This window comes from Crocuta crocuta, unplaced genomic scaffold (assembly GCF_008692635.1).
Source record: "Crocuta crocuta isolate KB4526 unplaced genomic scaffold, BGI_CrCroc_1.0 scaffold266, whole genome shotgun sequence".
NCBI classification, from domain to species: Eukaryota; Metazoa; Chordata; class Mammalia; order Carnivora; family Hyaenidae; genus Crocuta; species Crocuta crocuta.
Window position 1 is genome coordinate 2,481,002 of NW_027531005.1, and position 19,285 is coordinate 2,500,286.

Consider the following 19,285-nt stretch of genomic DNA (forward strand, 5'->3'; position numbering starts at 1 on the left):
AGACCAGTTAGGACGGTCTCCCGAATTGGAGGTGACTGCTTATGAGATCCTCAAGTGAGTGGCAGAGAAGGGAAATAAGACTGCTTTAGGGTACTGTCTTCCTCTCCCAGAATGATTAGAGGTGAAAAAGAAAATAGTCGCTGGCAAATGTCAAATTCAAAAAGTGTTTTCTTTGGATTCTGGCATGTTGTTGCTGACCTTACACGACCTTGGCATTAAGGTTTCCTGCAAATATTGCTGATTGCACAGCAGGGTGGTTGATTTTCAGAAAGTGCACACTTAGGATCCCAACAGCGACAGACAGGTGCTGTTGAACCCATTAGAACCCTCCTGATGGTGAGAGAGACCCGCTGATAAAGGTGACATTCTTGGCATCTTGGACTCAAATGGCAACTTAATTTTCTTTCTAAAGTTCAAATAGAAAAAAAAACCCCAAAACAAAACAACTGTAACAATTTTAAATGGTCTCACCATGTCTTTCATCTCTTGGGGGTGTCCTCTGCCTTAGGCTTCAAACTGTGGCAAGGGGCTGAGTGTTGGTTAAATGTGACCTACGGTGACACAGGTAAAGTTTCAAATGCTCTTTGGGCAAGTCCTTAAATGCAGAACCTACTGGATTTGAGAACATTTTCTGGTTTGAGCTTTAACGACGTGACAGAAAAATATGGGCTACAGATATAAAAGTATTTTGGTAAATAAGACACGTTTTTAGCATTTGAAATTGTTTGGGACTTTTTGCTAGCATTTCCCATTATTTTCTTCCCTATTAATTTCTTGGTCTATTCTATCTGTGGCGCTATCTTATTTCAGTGGCTTATGGGGTAAAAGTACCAGAGATGGTACCTAACCAGGCCCTTCTTCATTGCCGGTTCCTGAATGACAAGGTCTGATTCTCTTGTATGGCAGGAATGGGAACAAAACAAACATTAGCAGATCCTGGTGACAAGGGTGAGGCTGGCCACGCATCTCTGTACGTCTGAGACAACAGAGAGTGAAAACAGAGTCTTCAACCCAACTCATTTTCTTTAAAGGGGAGCAGGTTTTGGTTGAAGAAATAGCACTTCTATTTTGTCAAGGCTTGAGTTCAAACGAGCTGATTCTCAAGAAGCATTCAACTTTTTATCGAGCACCTATTATGTGGCAGGACTGTTCCAGGCTCTGGGGCCACAGGAATGAACAAGGCACACCGGATTCCTGCCTTCCGGGAGTCAAGAGTCTCTCCCACAGTCGCGTGCTGTGGATACCCAGAGGGCTCGGTAGTGTCCTTGTTTTAGCGTTATTATACAGCAGTGTATTGATATGCTAGAGATGTGGCTTATTCATATAGGATTTTCAACTGTCTAAACAGATGTAGCATGTTACTATGACAAGGAATGAATGGAGTGTGTCCACATTCATTATCTGTGCCATCCATGGAGCTTTCTGCCTCGTTTCATCTACCATACTTTATTTTTTAAAAATTTTTTTATGTTTTATTTATTTCTGAGAGAGAAAGAGAGAGAGCGAGAGAGAGCGAGAGAGCGAGCGAGCATGAACAGGGGAAGGTTTGAGAGAGAGAGGGAGACACAGAATCTGAAACAGGCTCCAGGCTCTGAGCTAGCTGTCAGCACAGAGCCCGATACAGGCCTGAACCCATGAACCGTGAGATCATGACCTGAGCCGAAGTCGGACACTCAACCGACTGAGCCACCCAGGTGCCCCTCATCTACCATACTTTAAAAGGGACAAAGATAGGGGCACCTGGGTGGCTCAGTCAGTTGAGTGTCCGACTTTGGCTCAGGTCATGGTCTCGTGGTTCATGGGTTCAAGCCCCGTGTCAGGCTCTGTGCTGACAGCTCAGGGCCTGGGGTCTGCTTTGGATTCTGTGTGTGTCTCTCTCTCTGCTCCTTCCCTACTCACACTCTGTCTCTCTCTCAAAAATAAATAAAGATTAAAAAAATAAATAAAAAATAAAAGGGACAAAGACAATCTGGAGCAGATTCATAAGAAAGCAACATGAATGTTGAAACCATGTTAGAAGATGAAGAAGTTTAACTTTGAGAAAACAAACACGTTTAGTGCTTTGAGTGAATGCCAATGAAAAAGAGTTCTGCCTCCAGGACTCTGAAACTCAGTCCTTTTTTTGTGATTCATTCTTACAATGACCTTTTTCTGTTTTTAAATGAACGTGAAGGAGATAAAGCAGTGGGCGCCATGGCACTGAGTGGTTTCTTGTAGACTTGATAAACAATCACTAAAATATGTTCAGCACTAAGAATAGTACTGTCACGATGCACAAAAATAAAAAGGACAGACTAGGGGTTGAGGATTTAAAAGGCTTCCTCAAATGTGTTGAAGATCTCCTACTTGGAATGAACTGTACAACAAGCAGCTAATTCTGAATGTGGAACACAATGTATTCCATGATCACTAGCATAGATTCCTGGAGCTGCGATAGTAATTAATTTGATGTTCCCTCGCTTTTCTGTGCAACCCAGGTAACAGAGGCATCAGAATGTTCTTGTTATTTTTTTTTTTTGTCTACTGCATTTATCTATTCATAGAAACCACCCAATTTATTTCGCTATCAGCCTGTAAATAAATAGAAAACAAATCTAATAACTATCATAAAAACAAGTCAGAAAACATAGAGGAAGAGCCTTTCTTTCTGGACATGGCATGGGAGAAAGAGGAATGGAAATCATGCTGGGTAAAACACTTCAAATCTGCAATGCTGCTTACTCCACTCGCAAGGTGCTCTCAAGCAATTAAGACGTAACTCTTTGGACAAAATAATGAAGAATGAAAAAAGCACGAGGGCGCACAAAAGAAATGACATCCACAATACATTATCAACTTGGCTTTGCCTGAGCACACCTGAAAGATATCCAAGTTCTAACTGGAGTCCAAACGTGTGAACCAAAATCCTATTTACATTTTTAAAAACTTAATCTAGTAAAGACTCCAAACGAAAAAGCAATATACTCTATACACTGTCATAATGTCTCATGGTAATATGGAAGAGAATGTATTACACTCTCCGATGTAAAGTATATACACGCTCTGATCTTGAGTTTTCTGATCCTGAAGTTCCAAAAGTCTGAATCTAACTATTTGACATTGCTACCTAGAGGTCTAGGAGGCATCTCAAACTGAACGTCTCCAAGATGGAAGTCGGGATTTCCACCCTTCTCTCAACCTTTCTCCTCCCTCAGACTTTCTCATCTCAGTTAGTTAACGGCCCTGGTCTCCACATAATTACTCTTGCCCCAAAGCCGATGGTTTTCTTGATTCCTCTCTTTCACTCCCACCAGCCCCTGCACCCAGTCCAACTGATCAACACATTGCATCAGCTCTACCTTTGGGATATATCTCAAATCAACCCTTTTCACACCCCTACCTCTGTTGCTCTGGTGCTCATAACTGGTCTCAATGGTCACTATGCTTCCATTCACATTTCTTCCTATAATCCCTTTTCCAAACAACAGCTAAAGTGCTCTTTTAAACATGTAAATGTTGGGCGCGTTGGTGGTTCAGTTGGTTAAGAGCCTGATTTTTGGTTTCTGGTCAGTCCATGATCTCACGGTTTGTGAGTTCGAGTCCAACATTGGGCTCCACAGCTGGCAGCCCAGAGCTTGCTTTGGGATTCTCTCAATCCCTCTCTCTCTGCCTCTCCCCTGCTCACACTGTCTCTGTCTCTCAAAATAAAGAAATAAAAACAAAACAAAACAAAAAGAAATGTAAATGAATGAAAGAGTGAATGAATGAATGAAGTCCTCTCCCTTGTTTAAAACCCTTCTATGTCTTCTTAATGGACTTAGAATAAAATCTGAACTACTCACTTGGTCTGAGGGTCACGAGAACGTTCCAGGCTTTGTGACCACACATGGTCAGGCGCCAGCCCGCCTCTTTATGTAGCCCTTCCACTCCTGCTCACCTCCTTGTTCACAGGGCTATGGTTTATACCGGACCCCTCTCCATTCCTCAGCACTGCCAAGCTCAATTTTCTCAGGACCCTGGAGTGTGGCCCTCTCTGTCTGAAATTCTTTTCTCCTAGGGCTTTGTGTTGATGGCTCCTTCTTGTTACCTGGTCACATTTTCTCTGACCACACTATTTAAAAAACGAAAAAGTCAATCCCCTTTGTAGTCAACCCCAGCTTCTCTCTTAAATGTCCAGAATGACGGCACAAGCGACGTGTGGCTATCAGGCACTTGCAGTGTGACCAGTCTGAATGTCACTGTGCTATATGTGTAAAATATGCAAATTTAAAACACACAGTGCACATAAATGCAAAATAGCTCATCAATAATTTTTAGGTTAGTTACAGCTGAAATAATATTTTTGATATACTGGATTAGATAAAATAGATTATAATTTGTGTTTCCCTCTACTATTTCAAATGTGACTATTAGAAAATTTTAATTTTCTATGTGGTTTGAACATATAGCTCACTATATATTTCTGTTGGATAGAATTGCTCGATACCATTTTGCTATTTTATTTTGTTTGTTGCATTTATCTGAAATTATCTTTTTGTTCACTCATCGGCCATTTCCCCCCATTAGAACGTAGCTCCCTAAGAGATGAAACCTTGAGTGTTTTTTTTCACTATCGTATCCCAAGTTCTAGAACACTGCCCAGCACAAAGACGGCACTCCGTAAATGTTTACTGAATGAGCAAATGCTTGAAAACTTCGCAGTCTTTTCTTTCTACCATTTCCATAGTTGTGATAAGAGAGGCCACCAAAGCTAAGAATGTTCTACACTGCAGAGGAAGGAACAAGAGTCTGAGAACACAGCATCTTTGAAACCATTTTCCTGGGCCTTTATTTAACATAATCTCTTCTTGGGCTTTAAATTCTTGTAGGAAGGGCACACGATTCTCGCATCCGTATACCCCCTTCCCGATTAGCAGAGTATGTCAGTAAAATATTCGATTACAACAAAGTTACCATAATCGCAGACTTACCACATGTGAGCACTTGACTTGTGGCTGGCACTGTACTTAGTATTTATTATTTCATTTATAAAGTCTGTAAGTTAGGAATTCTTGTTGCATTAAGATGAGAAAACAAGATTAGTAAAGGTAATTAACTGACTTCAGATGGGCTAGCGAGCTGGTAGAGACATTCAAATACGCATCATTCTGATGTCACAAGCCATGCAAGCTCTGAATCACCAATTTACGATACAGCACGTGCTTAAAAACTTTCACAGTGACCGATCAACGCTAAAAATCATGTTTTGTGTAAAAAGGAAAAAAAGGACAGCATTAATAATCACAATCAAAAGTTGTGGAGACACGCCCCCAGAAGGAAGCAAGTGATTTATGACCCACTGTGCATTCACGGTGCCAAGTCCCATGCCTGGCTGTGTCGTACCTGACTTCCAGATGGAGGACCAGCAAGCAACGGTCAGCCATGTCCTGGAAAGATCTGGCAAGTTCGCTCAGGGTCTGCATGATCTGTTCCGACACAGGAGGCGGATCCACGTTCACATGGCTTTCTTGAGCAGGAGACAGCACTGAAAGAAGCGAGAAGGAAACACCAATCACTGCACTAGATGCCTATATATTTGTCTGCAACGACATATTATTTTGTTGTTCATCACGTTTTTACCAATTTGGCTGGTGCTAGTGTTGGCAGCACTAGACGTCTGAGACACAAAAGGCCATTTCTGTACTTGATTCAACATCGATCGTCTACAATCAATTAATAGAATTATGGAACAGAATCTCAGAGTTGGAAGTGACTTTAATCATCATCTGGCCCAACCATGCGGTCTCTGCTTGTGTCACTTGTACACCTTCAAGTGGCTGTTGCGCTTCTGGTTGCATTACCCACACAATGTTTATGAGAGAAAATTCAATACCCTTTAAGGCAGCTTATTCCATCCCTGAAAGATGTGACCATCTATATCTAGCCATTATCTGTTGCCATTAATTTAAGTTTACTTGTTTTGAGAGACAGAGTACACACATGCACACATGTGTATACAGGCGAGTGAAAAAGAGAATCCCAAGCAGGCTCTGTGCTGTCTGCTGTCAGTATAGAGCCTGATGTGGGGCTCAAAATCATGACTCTGAGATCATGACCTGAGCTGAGACCAAGAGTTGGATGCTTAACCAACTGAGCCACCCAAGCACCCCGTTGCCATTCAATTCTAACCACTGGCTCTGATTCTACCAACTTTGTAATCATTGTCATATGTGTTGGTACTTCAAATATTGAAGCTATCTCCTCTTTTTGCTTCCCTGAAGTCTTCCAGTTTCCAGGCGAGCTGTCCCCAATTTTCCATCTATTCTTCAAATAATGAGATTGAATCTTTTTACAATTCTCATAACTGCCAACAAAAACATTCCAAACGTTCTATCCCTTGAAATGTGGCCCTCAGGACCAAGCACAGTAAATACTATAGTAGGTCTGACCTTTCTATAGAGAGAGTAATCAACTCCCTTGTTCTAGATGCTATGCTTCTTGTACATTAGCCTGAAATCTTCTTGGGGGAGGGGGCGGGTGGGCAGGGTATGCTGTATTCTACTTTAACTTGTATAGAACTTATAATGAGTTAAAAGCCCCAAATGGTCTTTGCGGAAAATTTGGTAAAGCTACCTTCTGTATCTCTATCAGGTAATTGATAAAATTTAGCAGCAAAAGTGCGAACTACTAGACTTGTGTCTAGACTTCTGCCGCATATCCTGTTCCCCACAGTTTCTCAAAGATCAACAGTAATTAATTTGCCAATTTCATTCAGGAGTTCTTAGTTCTCTAGAGTTTCCAAGACTGGCTTTGAATCCTGTCTCTACTACTTAGTTATTATGCGACTGAGAGCTAAATAAATTATGTCTGCCTCAGTTTCTCACGGTCCAATGGAGATAACAGTACCTATGAAATGGGGTTTTGGGCCAATGTACGTAAAACACATAGAATAACAGCATATTAATCTCCTTTAATATTATATAAATAATAGGCAATTATCATTATCCATTGGCATGTGATCTGTCCAGGTTAAGAATCTTAAGCTTAATTATAGCAAAAAGGTACTTAAAGGGTAATCCCATCTTGAAATTCCATTATCAATATTTTTTTGCTTTTCCATCCGAAAATTCTTCTTTCTGTCAGAGGATGCAGTATCTTTGGGAAGAAAGGCTCCTGGGATTTAGGGCACATAAGATTTGGCAAAGTATCACTGACTAACTCAGGAGGGGGTTCACCTTATAGGGTAGAGAGCCACATTGGGCTGCAGTGGTGTCTACAGTCGCAGCCTTTCACAGCTGCGTCTGTTTCTGGACTTTGCTAAGCCCAGAGGAGGGCCCAGAGAGACAGTCCAGCTTCATAAGGCCAAGATCTCCTCTGGAGAACTGGACTTCAATAAATTAAAATACCATGGCAAAGATTAAACAAGAAACAAACACATTCAGGCCAAGGGAACGGATCTGGAAGGAAGAAGGAAATGCAGCGATGTAGATTTAAAATTACTGCCAGTCTTGGCATCATTCAAGATGCTCACTAACTGGCTCTGTAGGAGTGGATATATGGCACGGTGCCGCCTCTCTAAGGTTAACGTTGGTCACGGTGCATGGTTTCAAGGTGAGATCACTGCCTTCATAATGTTTTCATTTGGCAGGCTGGATGAAAGCAAACTAGCAGAAATACTTATCTAATACTTCAAAGCATGTTAGGGCTTTTGAGGCCCTGGACTCCACTGCTGAATGACAGTAACTGTGGGTTGAGAGCTCTCTAAGTGCCAATGATAAGGTGCAGAAATCAGACCCTGAAGAAATCAGATGCCTGGCTTGAGGTCCAGGGCTATACTGATCTCCTACACTCCATCAAACGCATTCTAGACAAATTCCATCAAGAAAGTTGAGTTAAAAAAAGAAGAATCCAAGTAGAGGAAGTTAATGGAAGATAAACAGTCCAGATAAAACTTGGAATGAGCGAGGCAAAAAGTAGTATAAGAAAGGAGCACATTGTACATTTCACTGGACTGTAATCTACAACAAAGACATAACATTCTAGTAAAGCAACATGAAAAATCATGCCCAGAGTTCTATTGAAAAGCTGGCCTCTGAATTCCTAAGAGGTCACCGAAATTTGCAAAGTTTTCTTAACAGAAAGGAATATACTGAGCCAAAAAATGCTGAGCGTGGCAAACAAATACAACACAAAACAATGAACTCTCTCTTAAATGTCCAAAGGAAATCTACAAAAAAGCAATGCTGATGGAATTGCCTTGGGATACAGTCAGGATGGAAGGCTACTGGACACACACACATGGACACATCCTTTTAGAGGCGATGTGGTTATATATCTCAGGGACTGCTCTTCGTATCAGCAAAGCCCACATATACTGGACTTTAAAAATATTAGTACTTGGAACAAGGGGGAGAAGAAGGGCGGAAATGGTGGGGGAAAGGGAGAGAGGCAAACCATGAGAGACTCTTGAATGCTGACAAAAACTGAGGACTGATGGATGTGGGGGGGAAGGGGGGATGGGCATGGAGGGGGACACTTGTGGGGATGAGCACTGAGTGTTATGTGGAAACTAATTTGACAATAAACTATTTGTAAAAAAAAAAAAAGAATTAAGAGAGAGAGAGAGACAAACCAAGAAAGAGATTCTTAACTATAGAGAACGAACTGATGGTTACCATGGTGGTGGGGGAGGATGGCAGATGGGGATTAGGAAGTATACTTGTTGAGATGAGCACAGGGTGTTGTATAGAAGTGTTGAATCACTATATTGTACACCTGAAAGTAATATAACACTGTATGTGAATAAATTGGAATTAAAATTAAAAATTAAAAAAATAAAATATGTGAATCAGAAGGAAAAAAATATTAGTACTTGCTCATTTAATTAAGATACACACTTTGAGCTGTTTCGCTAATTCCAGGGATGGGTCACATCAGATCATCTGTAATATTCTGTTCCTCTTATAACCGTTGCATAAAAGCAGGCATCTGTGACACTCCTAGATAACTAATTGTGGCAACGGTAACTGTGGCTTTCTGTACTTAATTGATTGGTTTGTATGAGGATGCTGCTCCCTAGCGCAGACACTGCTGGTTAGGTGGACCGACACATATTTCCAATTCTCCCCTGCTCACTCTGCTAGAGACTCTAGAGAGCTGAATGCTTGCATTCCCAGCCTTGCTTGTAGCTAGGGGAGGCTATGGGTCACCACCTGCCCAATGACCTTGAAATAGATTCTTCAGTGGCAACTTGATCTAATCCTGGACTAATTCTGCAACTCATCTTTTGACTGGGAAACAAAAGTGTGGATGGTTGCTGCAAAAAAATTTCTGGATCTTCATCTCAAGAATGCCTTCCATGCCACTTGTGCTTCCTTCACTAGTGCTTAGTTAGCTCCTTTCGCCTTTTCAGCAGCTTTCCAAAATGCTGCTTTGTCCTTCCTATTCTTTCCTCACCCTTCTCTTAAGGACCTCAGATTCTCACGGAGACTTCAAAGGAATCATTAACACGTGTTTTCTCTGTGGTCTTGCCTTCTATTAACCATTCCGTGTATCATAATCCTGCTTTCACCTCTTTATTAAATCATTATTCTGTTAATCCTCACCAATGATACCCTAATTGCCAAATCCTAATTAGGACTGCTTTTCAGTCCTAATTTCAGGAAGGCTCTCTGGTATGTTCAACGTGACTGGCCATTTCCCTCTTAAATTTCTGTTTTCTTTTGGCTTAGATGGTACCCTAATCCTCTGGATGTCCTTTTACTTCTCTGACATCGTTTTCATCATCTCTTTACCTGGATCCTCTCTCTGTAGCCCACCCATGAGCGCTGGTGTTCCCAAGATTTTTTTTCTCTATCAGTCTCCCTTACTCATCATTCTGTATGTTCCCTCTGGGTGGGCTCATCCATTTTCGTAGCATTTGCTATTATCTAGATACTGGTGATTCTTAAACTTCATGTGATCAACTCTGTGCAGGGTGGCTTTACCTGTACATCCTGCAGGCATCTCAAATGCAATGTGTTCCAAAACCAAGCTCATTCTCTATCTTCTGTATCTACTCTCTATCCTGAATTCCCTTTCCATCAGTGATGTGGCGATCTAGGAATCTCAGCTGCGAACCTGGGAGTGATTTTTGAGCCTCTCCTTTCCCTCACTCTCCTCGACAAAGGCTAATTTCTGCCAATTCCATTTTCTCATGTCTCTTAATATCTTTTGTCTCTTCTGGATCTGCCGTGACTTTATTGGGTTAGGCTTCATCTCTTCCAGGAACTACTGCAATAGTAGACCTCATGCCTGGCCTCCATCTTGATTCCATCCTCCATATTTAGCTCAGTAAATAGGAGTTAGAGAAGCAGAGTTATTTATCTAAAACACAAATTAGACTTTGTCAATTTCTTACAAAAATAACATCAGTGCTTCCCATTGCTTATATGACGAAGTCCAAACTCCTAAAGCAAGGCTTTCCATGGCTTTTGGTTTCTGCCCAACACTTTAGTTTTCTCCATCTTTCTCCATTTTCTCCTTCCTCTCCAGTTTATCTTTCCCACCCTGGCCCTTTAACCTGACGCCTTTTAAAAGCAAGTTCTCGAAACATATCTCACTGTTTCAGGATTCTATACCTTCCATGGTTCTTAATCTCCTTTCCAGACTATTCATGCTTTCTGGCTCTGGAAGTGTTTCCTGACTTTCCAGGAAGGCTCCCTGGCTCCTCTGGGGATTTGCTTTTCACACAATTCTGTTACAGCAGTTATCATATTCCACTGACATTATCTGTTTATCAGTACGTCCCCCTAGCAGACGGCAGATCATTAACTCCTTCAGGGCAGAGATTATCTATATATCTATATCTATCAATATCTGCTGGAGGCATTACAGGAGCTCAATCAATGCTTTTTTAATTAAACAGAACAAATGATTTAATTGACCAACATGACGGGACAAATAATTCACATAATAAAAGACTGATAAAAATCAGGAAAGAGAAGGCAGAGCTTGGCACTTACAATTATAACTTTTTCCTTAGTTTCTTGAGTATATTTTGGGGGCCGAGTGGGGATAGGGAAGTAGTTCATTATGGCTGGTGTCCTGGGCTATTCAGGAAATCTTGCAGAAGCACAGTCTAAAGGCTTTCTGGTCAATCCCTTCCACCCGAGCACTTTGCTTATGAATTGTGTTGCCTTTAGAAGTCACTTTAATTCCCACCTTGTGGCAGCCAAGACTTGGGGGTCCTCTCTTTTTGACTGACTTAAGGTCCCTGGCATATCAAATAACCAATCAAATCACCAGTATCTTTCAAGGAAAGCCAACATGCTGTCATGGAGGAGCCATCAGCCTAGGACATTAGGATGTCTCAAGTGGTTCCACATCCTAATATTAACCAGACTGAAATGTGTTTAAGTCTTAAAATTAGTCAAAATTGGACTCATTCAGACCCAGAAGAGCATCTGTTTTCAAGGATGCAGCTGGCTACACTTTCAATGGCAACTTACTGTGACTTCTTTAATTGATTCATGTGAGGGTGCCCTTGTGCATCTGCAATATTATCTAAAATTGCCACAATATTCGCTTAGACTGGTATCAGCTGTTGCGAAAGTGATAAATTGAACGAGGAAAGATGGTTATCACGGCAGGAAAAGAAAGGTTAACTTTGTGAATTCAAACTTTTTCGAAGATGGTAAAAAGACAACAAAGAACGATCCCATGAGATTTGCTGGCTGGAAAACATTTTAGAGGATCAAATTTTGGTACAATCATTATTCCTGACTCCACTTGCTATTTGTACGGCGGGATGACAGATACCACATAAGGATGTCAGCTGGAACCCGGGATAAATTTCCTCAATTTCCAATCTTCAGTTTGCCTGTTTAGAAAATTGTGGTAATAGCATCTTCCTCACTCCTAGAGCAATGAGTTATTAGGTTCTGTAAATGATTTTGAGATCCTTTGATGTTGTTACCTGGTTGACATTTTTAAAACATAAAAATAGGAATGCTGATTAGGGCTGTGACATTAAGGACTCATGGGGCTTACGGAGTCTAAGGGGGCTGTGACAGAAGACCCTCCACCTAACTCTTTCCTCTCCTTAAATGCCCGAGGGATGGAGCCTAACCCTGGGGTAGGATTTAAAGGTGTCAGACATTATGACGCTGTGGTTCCAACCTGGAACTGTCAATGACACCGAGAGCTAGCTCTGTCCTCAGTCTTCTCAATTTTTCTGTGCCACCATCCCGACTTCTTATTCATTCCCTCGAATTATTTGCAAGCCTCTACAAGCTAATCACACCTTACGCCAGTGTTTTGTACACAGCAGTCACTGTCTAAGTGTTTGTTAAATACATCACTTCTCTGTTTGTGAAACCTACTGGCTTCTGGAAGCCATCTTCACGAGCTGAAGGATCTACTGTCTTATTCGCATCTAATTTGAATTTTCTTAGCATAGCAATGTCCTTTCCTTATCTGCCAATTACTCCAAACTAACGTTTCACGGTGACTCTTTTTGATCATTCATTCTTTTTCCTGAAACACATTTTTAACTCCTTGCTATTCCTGGCCAGCAGTCCTAGCTTTTGCCATGGTTATCAAATCATTTGTTCTGTTGCTCCTGGCCACCCACCGAACAATCCAGAACCTGGTTCGAAGTTCTTATACTTTTGTATAAGGACAGGCCTTATCTAAGAATCATATTTGGTAGCTTCTCTCCATTTTGCTTCCTGTTTCTGGAACAATGGTTCTTCTGCCCCTAAATAATAACTAGTTCTTTTCAGCCCAGATTTCCCTAGAAATTTTAGGTTTGAACAAATAAACTCAATTGATTTTGAAAACCAAAATGTTGACTCAGATTGTTCCTCGGCTGTAGAATTCCAATGGCAAGGGACAGGGACATATACATTATTCAGATTAGACCATGCAAATGTCTATAACAACATGTGTATAACCAACTCTGGAAATACAGCCCACTCTGAGAGATGTTAACAGCCAACCAAATGAATTCTTTTACAGCTAATAGCTATGTGGCAAGAATGCCAAGCCTTTTCGGGGCGCCTGGGTGCTCAGTCGGTTGAGCGTCTGACTTCGGCTGAGGTCATGATCTCACGGTTTGTGAGTTTGAGCCGCATACTGGGCTCTGTGCTGACAGCTCAGAGCCTGAGCCTACTTCAGATTCTGTGTCTCCCTTTCTCTCTGACCCTCCCCTACTCAAGCTCTGTCTCTCTCTCCTACAAAAATAAACAAACATTTAAAAAAATTAAAAAAAAAAAAAAAAAGAATGCCAAACCTTTTCACTGCTGCTTCTGGAAGGAAGCTCTCTTTTGTCTACTCTTAGATGGGAAGGACAAATGCAAGGGACTTATTTTTTTTTTTTTTAATTGGGGTGAGGAAACATGGAAGAAATTCATTACCAGGAAGGAAAAGAGAGATTAAGAATGGAGGAACCGGAGCATAAAGTGAATGTGTCCTACTTATATTTTCTTTCCTAGAGTCTAATCACCTAATTGAGAATATGTTTATGGCTAAAAAAAAGTATTCCGAGTGGGTACAGGAGGCAAAGACGTACTTTCCACTCCGTGCTACTCTTTGTAATTTAAATGATGATGGGCTACACCTTTTCCCGTTAGTCATAGACTTATGGGGAACACAGCTTCGTGTTCTTTGGAACATTCCTCTGTCGCCCCTCTCTCTCCCTTTCAAAATGTCTTACACAGCCTAACTAGAGACAGTAATGCTTTGAGGAAGAAAAGGCATGCTTGTCCCACTCACCACCCAGCCTAACGACACAGATGTTCAGTAACATTTATTTAAGAATGTGTTATTATAAGGCAAAAAGAAAATAAAACAAACCTCAAAGAGGACACTTTCATAAAGAGCTCAGTTTTAAGGATGCTGCTTAAGAGTAATTTTCATCTCTATGAAACCATATTCTTTCCTCCTGCTTCCCAGAGGGACAGAATTTATTCTCTCGCTTTTTATTACCCCTAGAACAACAGTTTTTAACAACCGCCAGCCGCATTTTCCTCATGCGTCTCCCCGGAGAGTTGCCGTGAGGACCAAATGCGGAATGTGGCCCCTCACCCAGAACCTGCCACAAAGTTAGGGGCCATTCTTTGAACTCCAGAACACCATGCCTCCTTCTTCCTCTTCCGGCCTTAGCATAGATCACCTCACGCTGTATTTGCCTATAGAGTTCCTGGTAGTTTGTGAGCTCTGTGAGAACAAAAGTAGCAACTTACTTCTAGCATCTCTCACAGCCCATGGCTCTTCCTTACACGGGGCAATAAGGCCTGTTGAATGTAATCTTCAAGTTAAGGACAAATCACAGAACTCTATCTTTTTCTTTTCATTGTATCTCCACAAGGCCTTTCAACCTAATATTAAAGCTTATTAGCTTGGACTGTTATTCTGTTTCCAGGTAAGAAAGGCTAGGAGTGAAACTGAAGAACTATTCCAAATATTGACCAATGAATGTAGGGAAAACAAGGGAGATTCAATTAGGGCTCATTGCAAAGGGCCAAACACAAATGAGAGCCAAGGTAAAAAGAAAAAAAAAAAAAGGACAGTTATTCTCTCAGGCGAGCAGAGGAAAAGAGGCCGATTCTGAGGCAACAGGTTTAAACCACACACTGCAGTTCTAGAGAGGGAAGATCCTATCTTCTGCTACTCACAAAACAGCTCTTGATGGTAACAGGCCTGAGCAAGCCCCAAGCCCTCCAAGCTGGTTAGCAGGAGACGCCTCCTTCCATACGAGGCCCACCAGCCCAGACACACTTGTTTTTACACCTTGTGAGTGACAGTACAGACCTTAGTCCCCTTCGGTCCTGGGGGGGGAAACATGAAGATTGATTTTTCCTTTATTCCAAATAATCCTCCCCGAGGCCTGGTAAAAACCTAATCATCGACTAAAAAGGCGTGTGGTGTGGCCAATTCAGCTCCTGCCGGATATGAAAGAGAAATGGGGGAAAAGCTAATGAACAGCTCCCGTCCTTGTTGCTGAAAGGCACTATTGTGGGACTCTATTAGATTTCCGTGGACTTTGTAAGCCTTTTGTATTTCTGTAAAACCCTGCATCAAAAAGCATCTTGAGGTGTTAACAAATACTTAGGCAGATATTTTATGTGAATAAGCGACACAGATGTAAGTTTCAAGAGAATTTCAGAGGCAAAAATATTATGTGGCAAAGAGATAACATTTATTCATGTGTCAACGGGATCCTCCTGGCTTTAGCATTTGCAAATCTTCCAAAGAGCCTTCGGGGATGGCTTGTTCACAGCATAAATCAGAAATGTGAGGTCCATCTACAAATGGTGAAACCGAACCACGCAGAAAGCAAGCACGCGCCCAAAGGGACATGGGCAACAAATGAAGACAGAGATGAAGGGTTACACGGAATGTCCTGCATGGGGTCCCTTGCATTGGACTCCTCCCAGGGGCTTTTTCTTCAGGACTTTCCTATACAGGCTACATCATCCATACATTTGGACCGGAGTTGAAAAATAATCATGATCTTCTTGACCTAGAGCAGATACAGCTTCGCTTTTATCTCTGTATCCTGGTAAAAGGAGGGTCCCGTACATAACTCGCAGGAGTCTGATTAAATGAGAACATAGGGGTGCCTGGGTGGCTCAGTCGGTTAAGCGTCCGACTTTGGCTCAGGTCATGATCTCATGGTTCGTGGGTTCGAGCCCTGGGTCGGGCTCTGAGCTAACAGCTCGGAGCCAGGACCCTGCTTCAGATTCTGTGTCTCCCTTTCTCTCTGACCCTCCCCTGCTCACGCTGTCTCTCTCTCTCTCTCAGAAATAGGTAAAACATTAAAAAAATTTTTTAATGAGAACATATACAAAGGCTTAGAGTAGTGTTTGACACATAAGCGCTTAATATATATCCATTACTATTACCATCTCAACGACTACTGTTATTTATTCAAATAATGAATAATACTGAAATGAATATTCAAATAATGAATTCAAATGATGAATAAATAACAAAAATCCAGGATCCTTCTCCTCCATCCATAGCTTTAACTAGGCTTCGGAACAATTAGCCTAGCTTTATACAGTGAATGCCAAAACCGTCATGAAGTACTGTTAGCGCAGAACAAAACAGGCAGACTCCTACATGCATTGGCCACTCCGATCTGACTGCTGTGAGGACAACACACAGGCAACTCTAGAAGACAGAGTCGTCCCTGCCACCGAGCACACAGACCGTCACGGAGACTAGCTCTGTAGTCGGTGACGGCTCCCTGTGAAGCATGCTGGGAGTAACGAATACAGAGAGAGAATGAACTCACTAACACACCACCAGTGCACGATCTGCCGGTGTAAATCCTGCTGAGAGAATTTCTACTCAGTGAGGACAAGTGAGGCCACTTCTCCGGTCTGTAGTCGAGATAACAGTCAGCCAAGTACCTCCCTTTTACTCACCCGTGTCAGGTGTTCCCTGTGCAGGCTGAAGTGATGAGTGGTGCCACACACCTACTGACCAATGCCTTGTGAAGGTTAATAATACTCAGCTCTATTTCTGTGTTTCTACATTAGTGACACACGAATACTGTTCTCACATGCATTCCAGCCTCGCCATGTAATCCCTAGGATAATTAACAGCTCACATAGATGCTTCCAGAATCAGCTTTCCTAAATATCAAAAGATTCATCATCTGTTTTTTTAAATGTTTTTTACTTATTCTTGAGAGAGAGAGTAGGGAAGGGGCAGAGAGAGGAAGGTCTGAAATGGGCTTGGTGCTAACAGCAGAGAGCCCGATGTGGGGCTTGAACTCACGAACCATGACATCATGACCGGAGCCGAAGTCAGATGTGTGGCTAAGCTACCCATGCACCCCCATAATCTATTTTTAGGCCAGTTAAAGGTATGGTACACAGAGCAGCAATCATTTACATACTAGGCAATTCTATAATCTGAGGATATGTATTGCCTCACTCAAAATCAAAGTAACTTTCTTTCTCTAAGTAAAAGGACATGAGTGTTCTCATATTAACTATGAACCCCATTTAAAAAATATGTTTATTTCTTTTTGAGAGACAGAGAGAGGCTGGAGGAGGAGTAGAGTGAGGGAGACACAGGATCTGAAGCAGGCTCTGCATTGACAGCAGAGAGCCTGACGCAGGGCTCGAACTCACAAACTGTGGGATCATGACCTGAGCTGAAGTCAGGTGCTTAACTGACTGAGCCACCCAGGCGCTCCTGAATCCCATTTTTCTACCGATAACAACATTTCTCTTGGATTGATCAAGTTTAGGCTCTGCAAGTAGTGGCTAAATTATGACTCAACCACTTACTAAGTGAATAACCTTGGGCAAAATTACGAAGACCTTCAACTGGAGCTGTTAACAGTTTTAGCCTCTGAGAGTCATAATAAGAACTCAGTGTCTGTAACACACGGAGAGCATTTAGAACAATGCACGGCGCAAAGTAAGTGCTCAGTAAATCTCAGTTACTGGTGGACCGCCTGGTGGGAACCCTGGGAGACTGAAACTCCGAGACTCGTCTCCTTACTCATCCAACCCCCTTGTAAGATACCGGAGAACTGTGGGCTTAGCTGTTCATGCAGCGAACGGAGAGAAAGAAAACGCTGTAGTAAGACATTTTTACATGTGTCAACTCATGACATCCTGACCCTAAAATGAGGAATCACAAAGGTAAGAGAACACTACAGAATTCTGGCCATGTTCAAAGCGGCAAAGGCAAACAGCGGAAAAAGGGACTAAAAGCGGCAGGTTTCAATTTTACCTTTTAATCTACAAAGTGAGGAGCCCGACTTTCTCCAGAGTTGTCAATTCAATAAAAGAGGAGGTGTTTCAGGCAGACACGAGGAAGTAGAGCTCGGCGGGCAAGCAAGGAATGAGGCTCCGAAGCAGCCGGGGAGGAGATGAGATAGAGTAGTGTTTCTCACGCGACGCTGAGGGAAGAATGACAGGGATCTTTCTTTTCAAGGAAAGGATGTCTGGAGTGCTTGGTTCTTCAGCAAAGTGAACTTAAGCGTTATCTTAGGAACTCAAAAGGATATTCAGCAAAGCTTGGAAATTGTGTTTCTGAGAGAGCAGGCCTGCCTTATTCAAACAGGGCTTGGAAGGTCAAATTTGTATTCTGAATCAGCTTTTACTTCACGGTCACAGATGAGCCCCCGACCACAGGGGCTCTGAGGACACAGGAAAAAAGGTGCACAGGGGTGTGCGTGCATGTGCTAGATTAATGGGAGTAGTGATCGTGAATCTGTGTATAGCTATAACATTTGGGCCGGAAATGATCGAAATTGTTATTTTCCCAACCACAGTAGTATAAATTACTTCAATATGTACATAAAGACGCTGACAAGTCAAGTCTTCTATTAAAGCTTAAAACAGCTGAGCTGGGCTTAGTTTGAAAAGATGTGTTTTTTTTTTTTTTTAATGTTTATTTATTTATTTTTGGGAGAAGCAGAGAGTGAGCAGGGAAGGGGCTGAGGGAAAGGGAGACAGAATCCCAAGCGGGCTCCGCACTGTTAGCACAGAGGCTGACGTGGAGCTTTAACTCACAAGCTGTGAGATTGTGACCTGAGCCAAAACCAAGAGTTGGACGCTCAATCAACTGAGCCACCCAGGCATGTGTGTGTGTGTGTGTGTGTGTGTTTTAATTTACTACCACAGGAGGGTTGTTATTTCATTTTCTCTTGGGAATATGTTCGCCTTGACGTTACCCTAGATTACCTCCACTGTAGAAAGTGTGAGGAGATAATACGCGTGTGCCCTTGTCGGTCGTCAGCTCGGCACCATCCCCAGCCCTTCCCTGGAAGCTCGAGAACTGTGTTTTCCAACTCGTTGCCGGTAGGGTTTTGGGTTTAGATCCTGCCAGCAAGAGGCACTCCCCGAAGCTGTGGAAGGCCCAGAGCGAGGGAAGGCACGATCCGCCCCTTGCAGCAGCGGAAAGATGCCCGGGCAGATGGCGAATAAGAGGGCTGCAGATGCTTCTAGGAGAGCTCTGCTGACAGCTGCTTCCTCGCGGCAGTTGGTGAAGCCTCCTGGCACATTTCCTGTATTTCCTCATTTCCTGCAAGCCAGCAGCGACTTTCCTTGTCTTTGCTTCCTTCCGACTGTTTTCTAAGCTTTTTGAGCAATTTTAAAAACTTCGCATTCCTTCTATTAAATTCCCTCTTGCTTGAAATACCTAAAATGGCTTCCGTCTTTCTGAGTCTAGATGAATAAACGGAACCTCCTACTCCCGAGATCCTTCTGAGCTATGGCACCTCACCTCTGAGCACATCTGGAACAGGAAGGGATGAAGAGTCACTAAGAATCCCTGGGCTCCCGTTACACAGACGCTTGTGACCTCTAAGGCGAGG

The 19,285-nt window shown here is 42.4% G+C and overlaps 1 protein-coding gene across 1 annotated transcript in view; it reads right to left on the reverse strand.

Annotated features, from left to right (window-relative positions):
- The window catches only part of EXOC4 (exocyst complex component 4), a 752,773-nt gene that overhangs the window by 66,918 nt on the left and 666,570 nt on the right, over positions 1-19,285 (reverse strand). Inside the window, exon 15 of the mRNA XM_077770716.1 lies at positions 5,362-5,503. Within this exon, the coding sequence (XP_077626842.1) occupies positions 5,362-5,503 (142 nt within the window). The remainder of the gene's footprint in view (positions 1-5,361; positions 5,504-19,285) is intronic.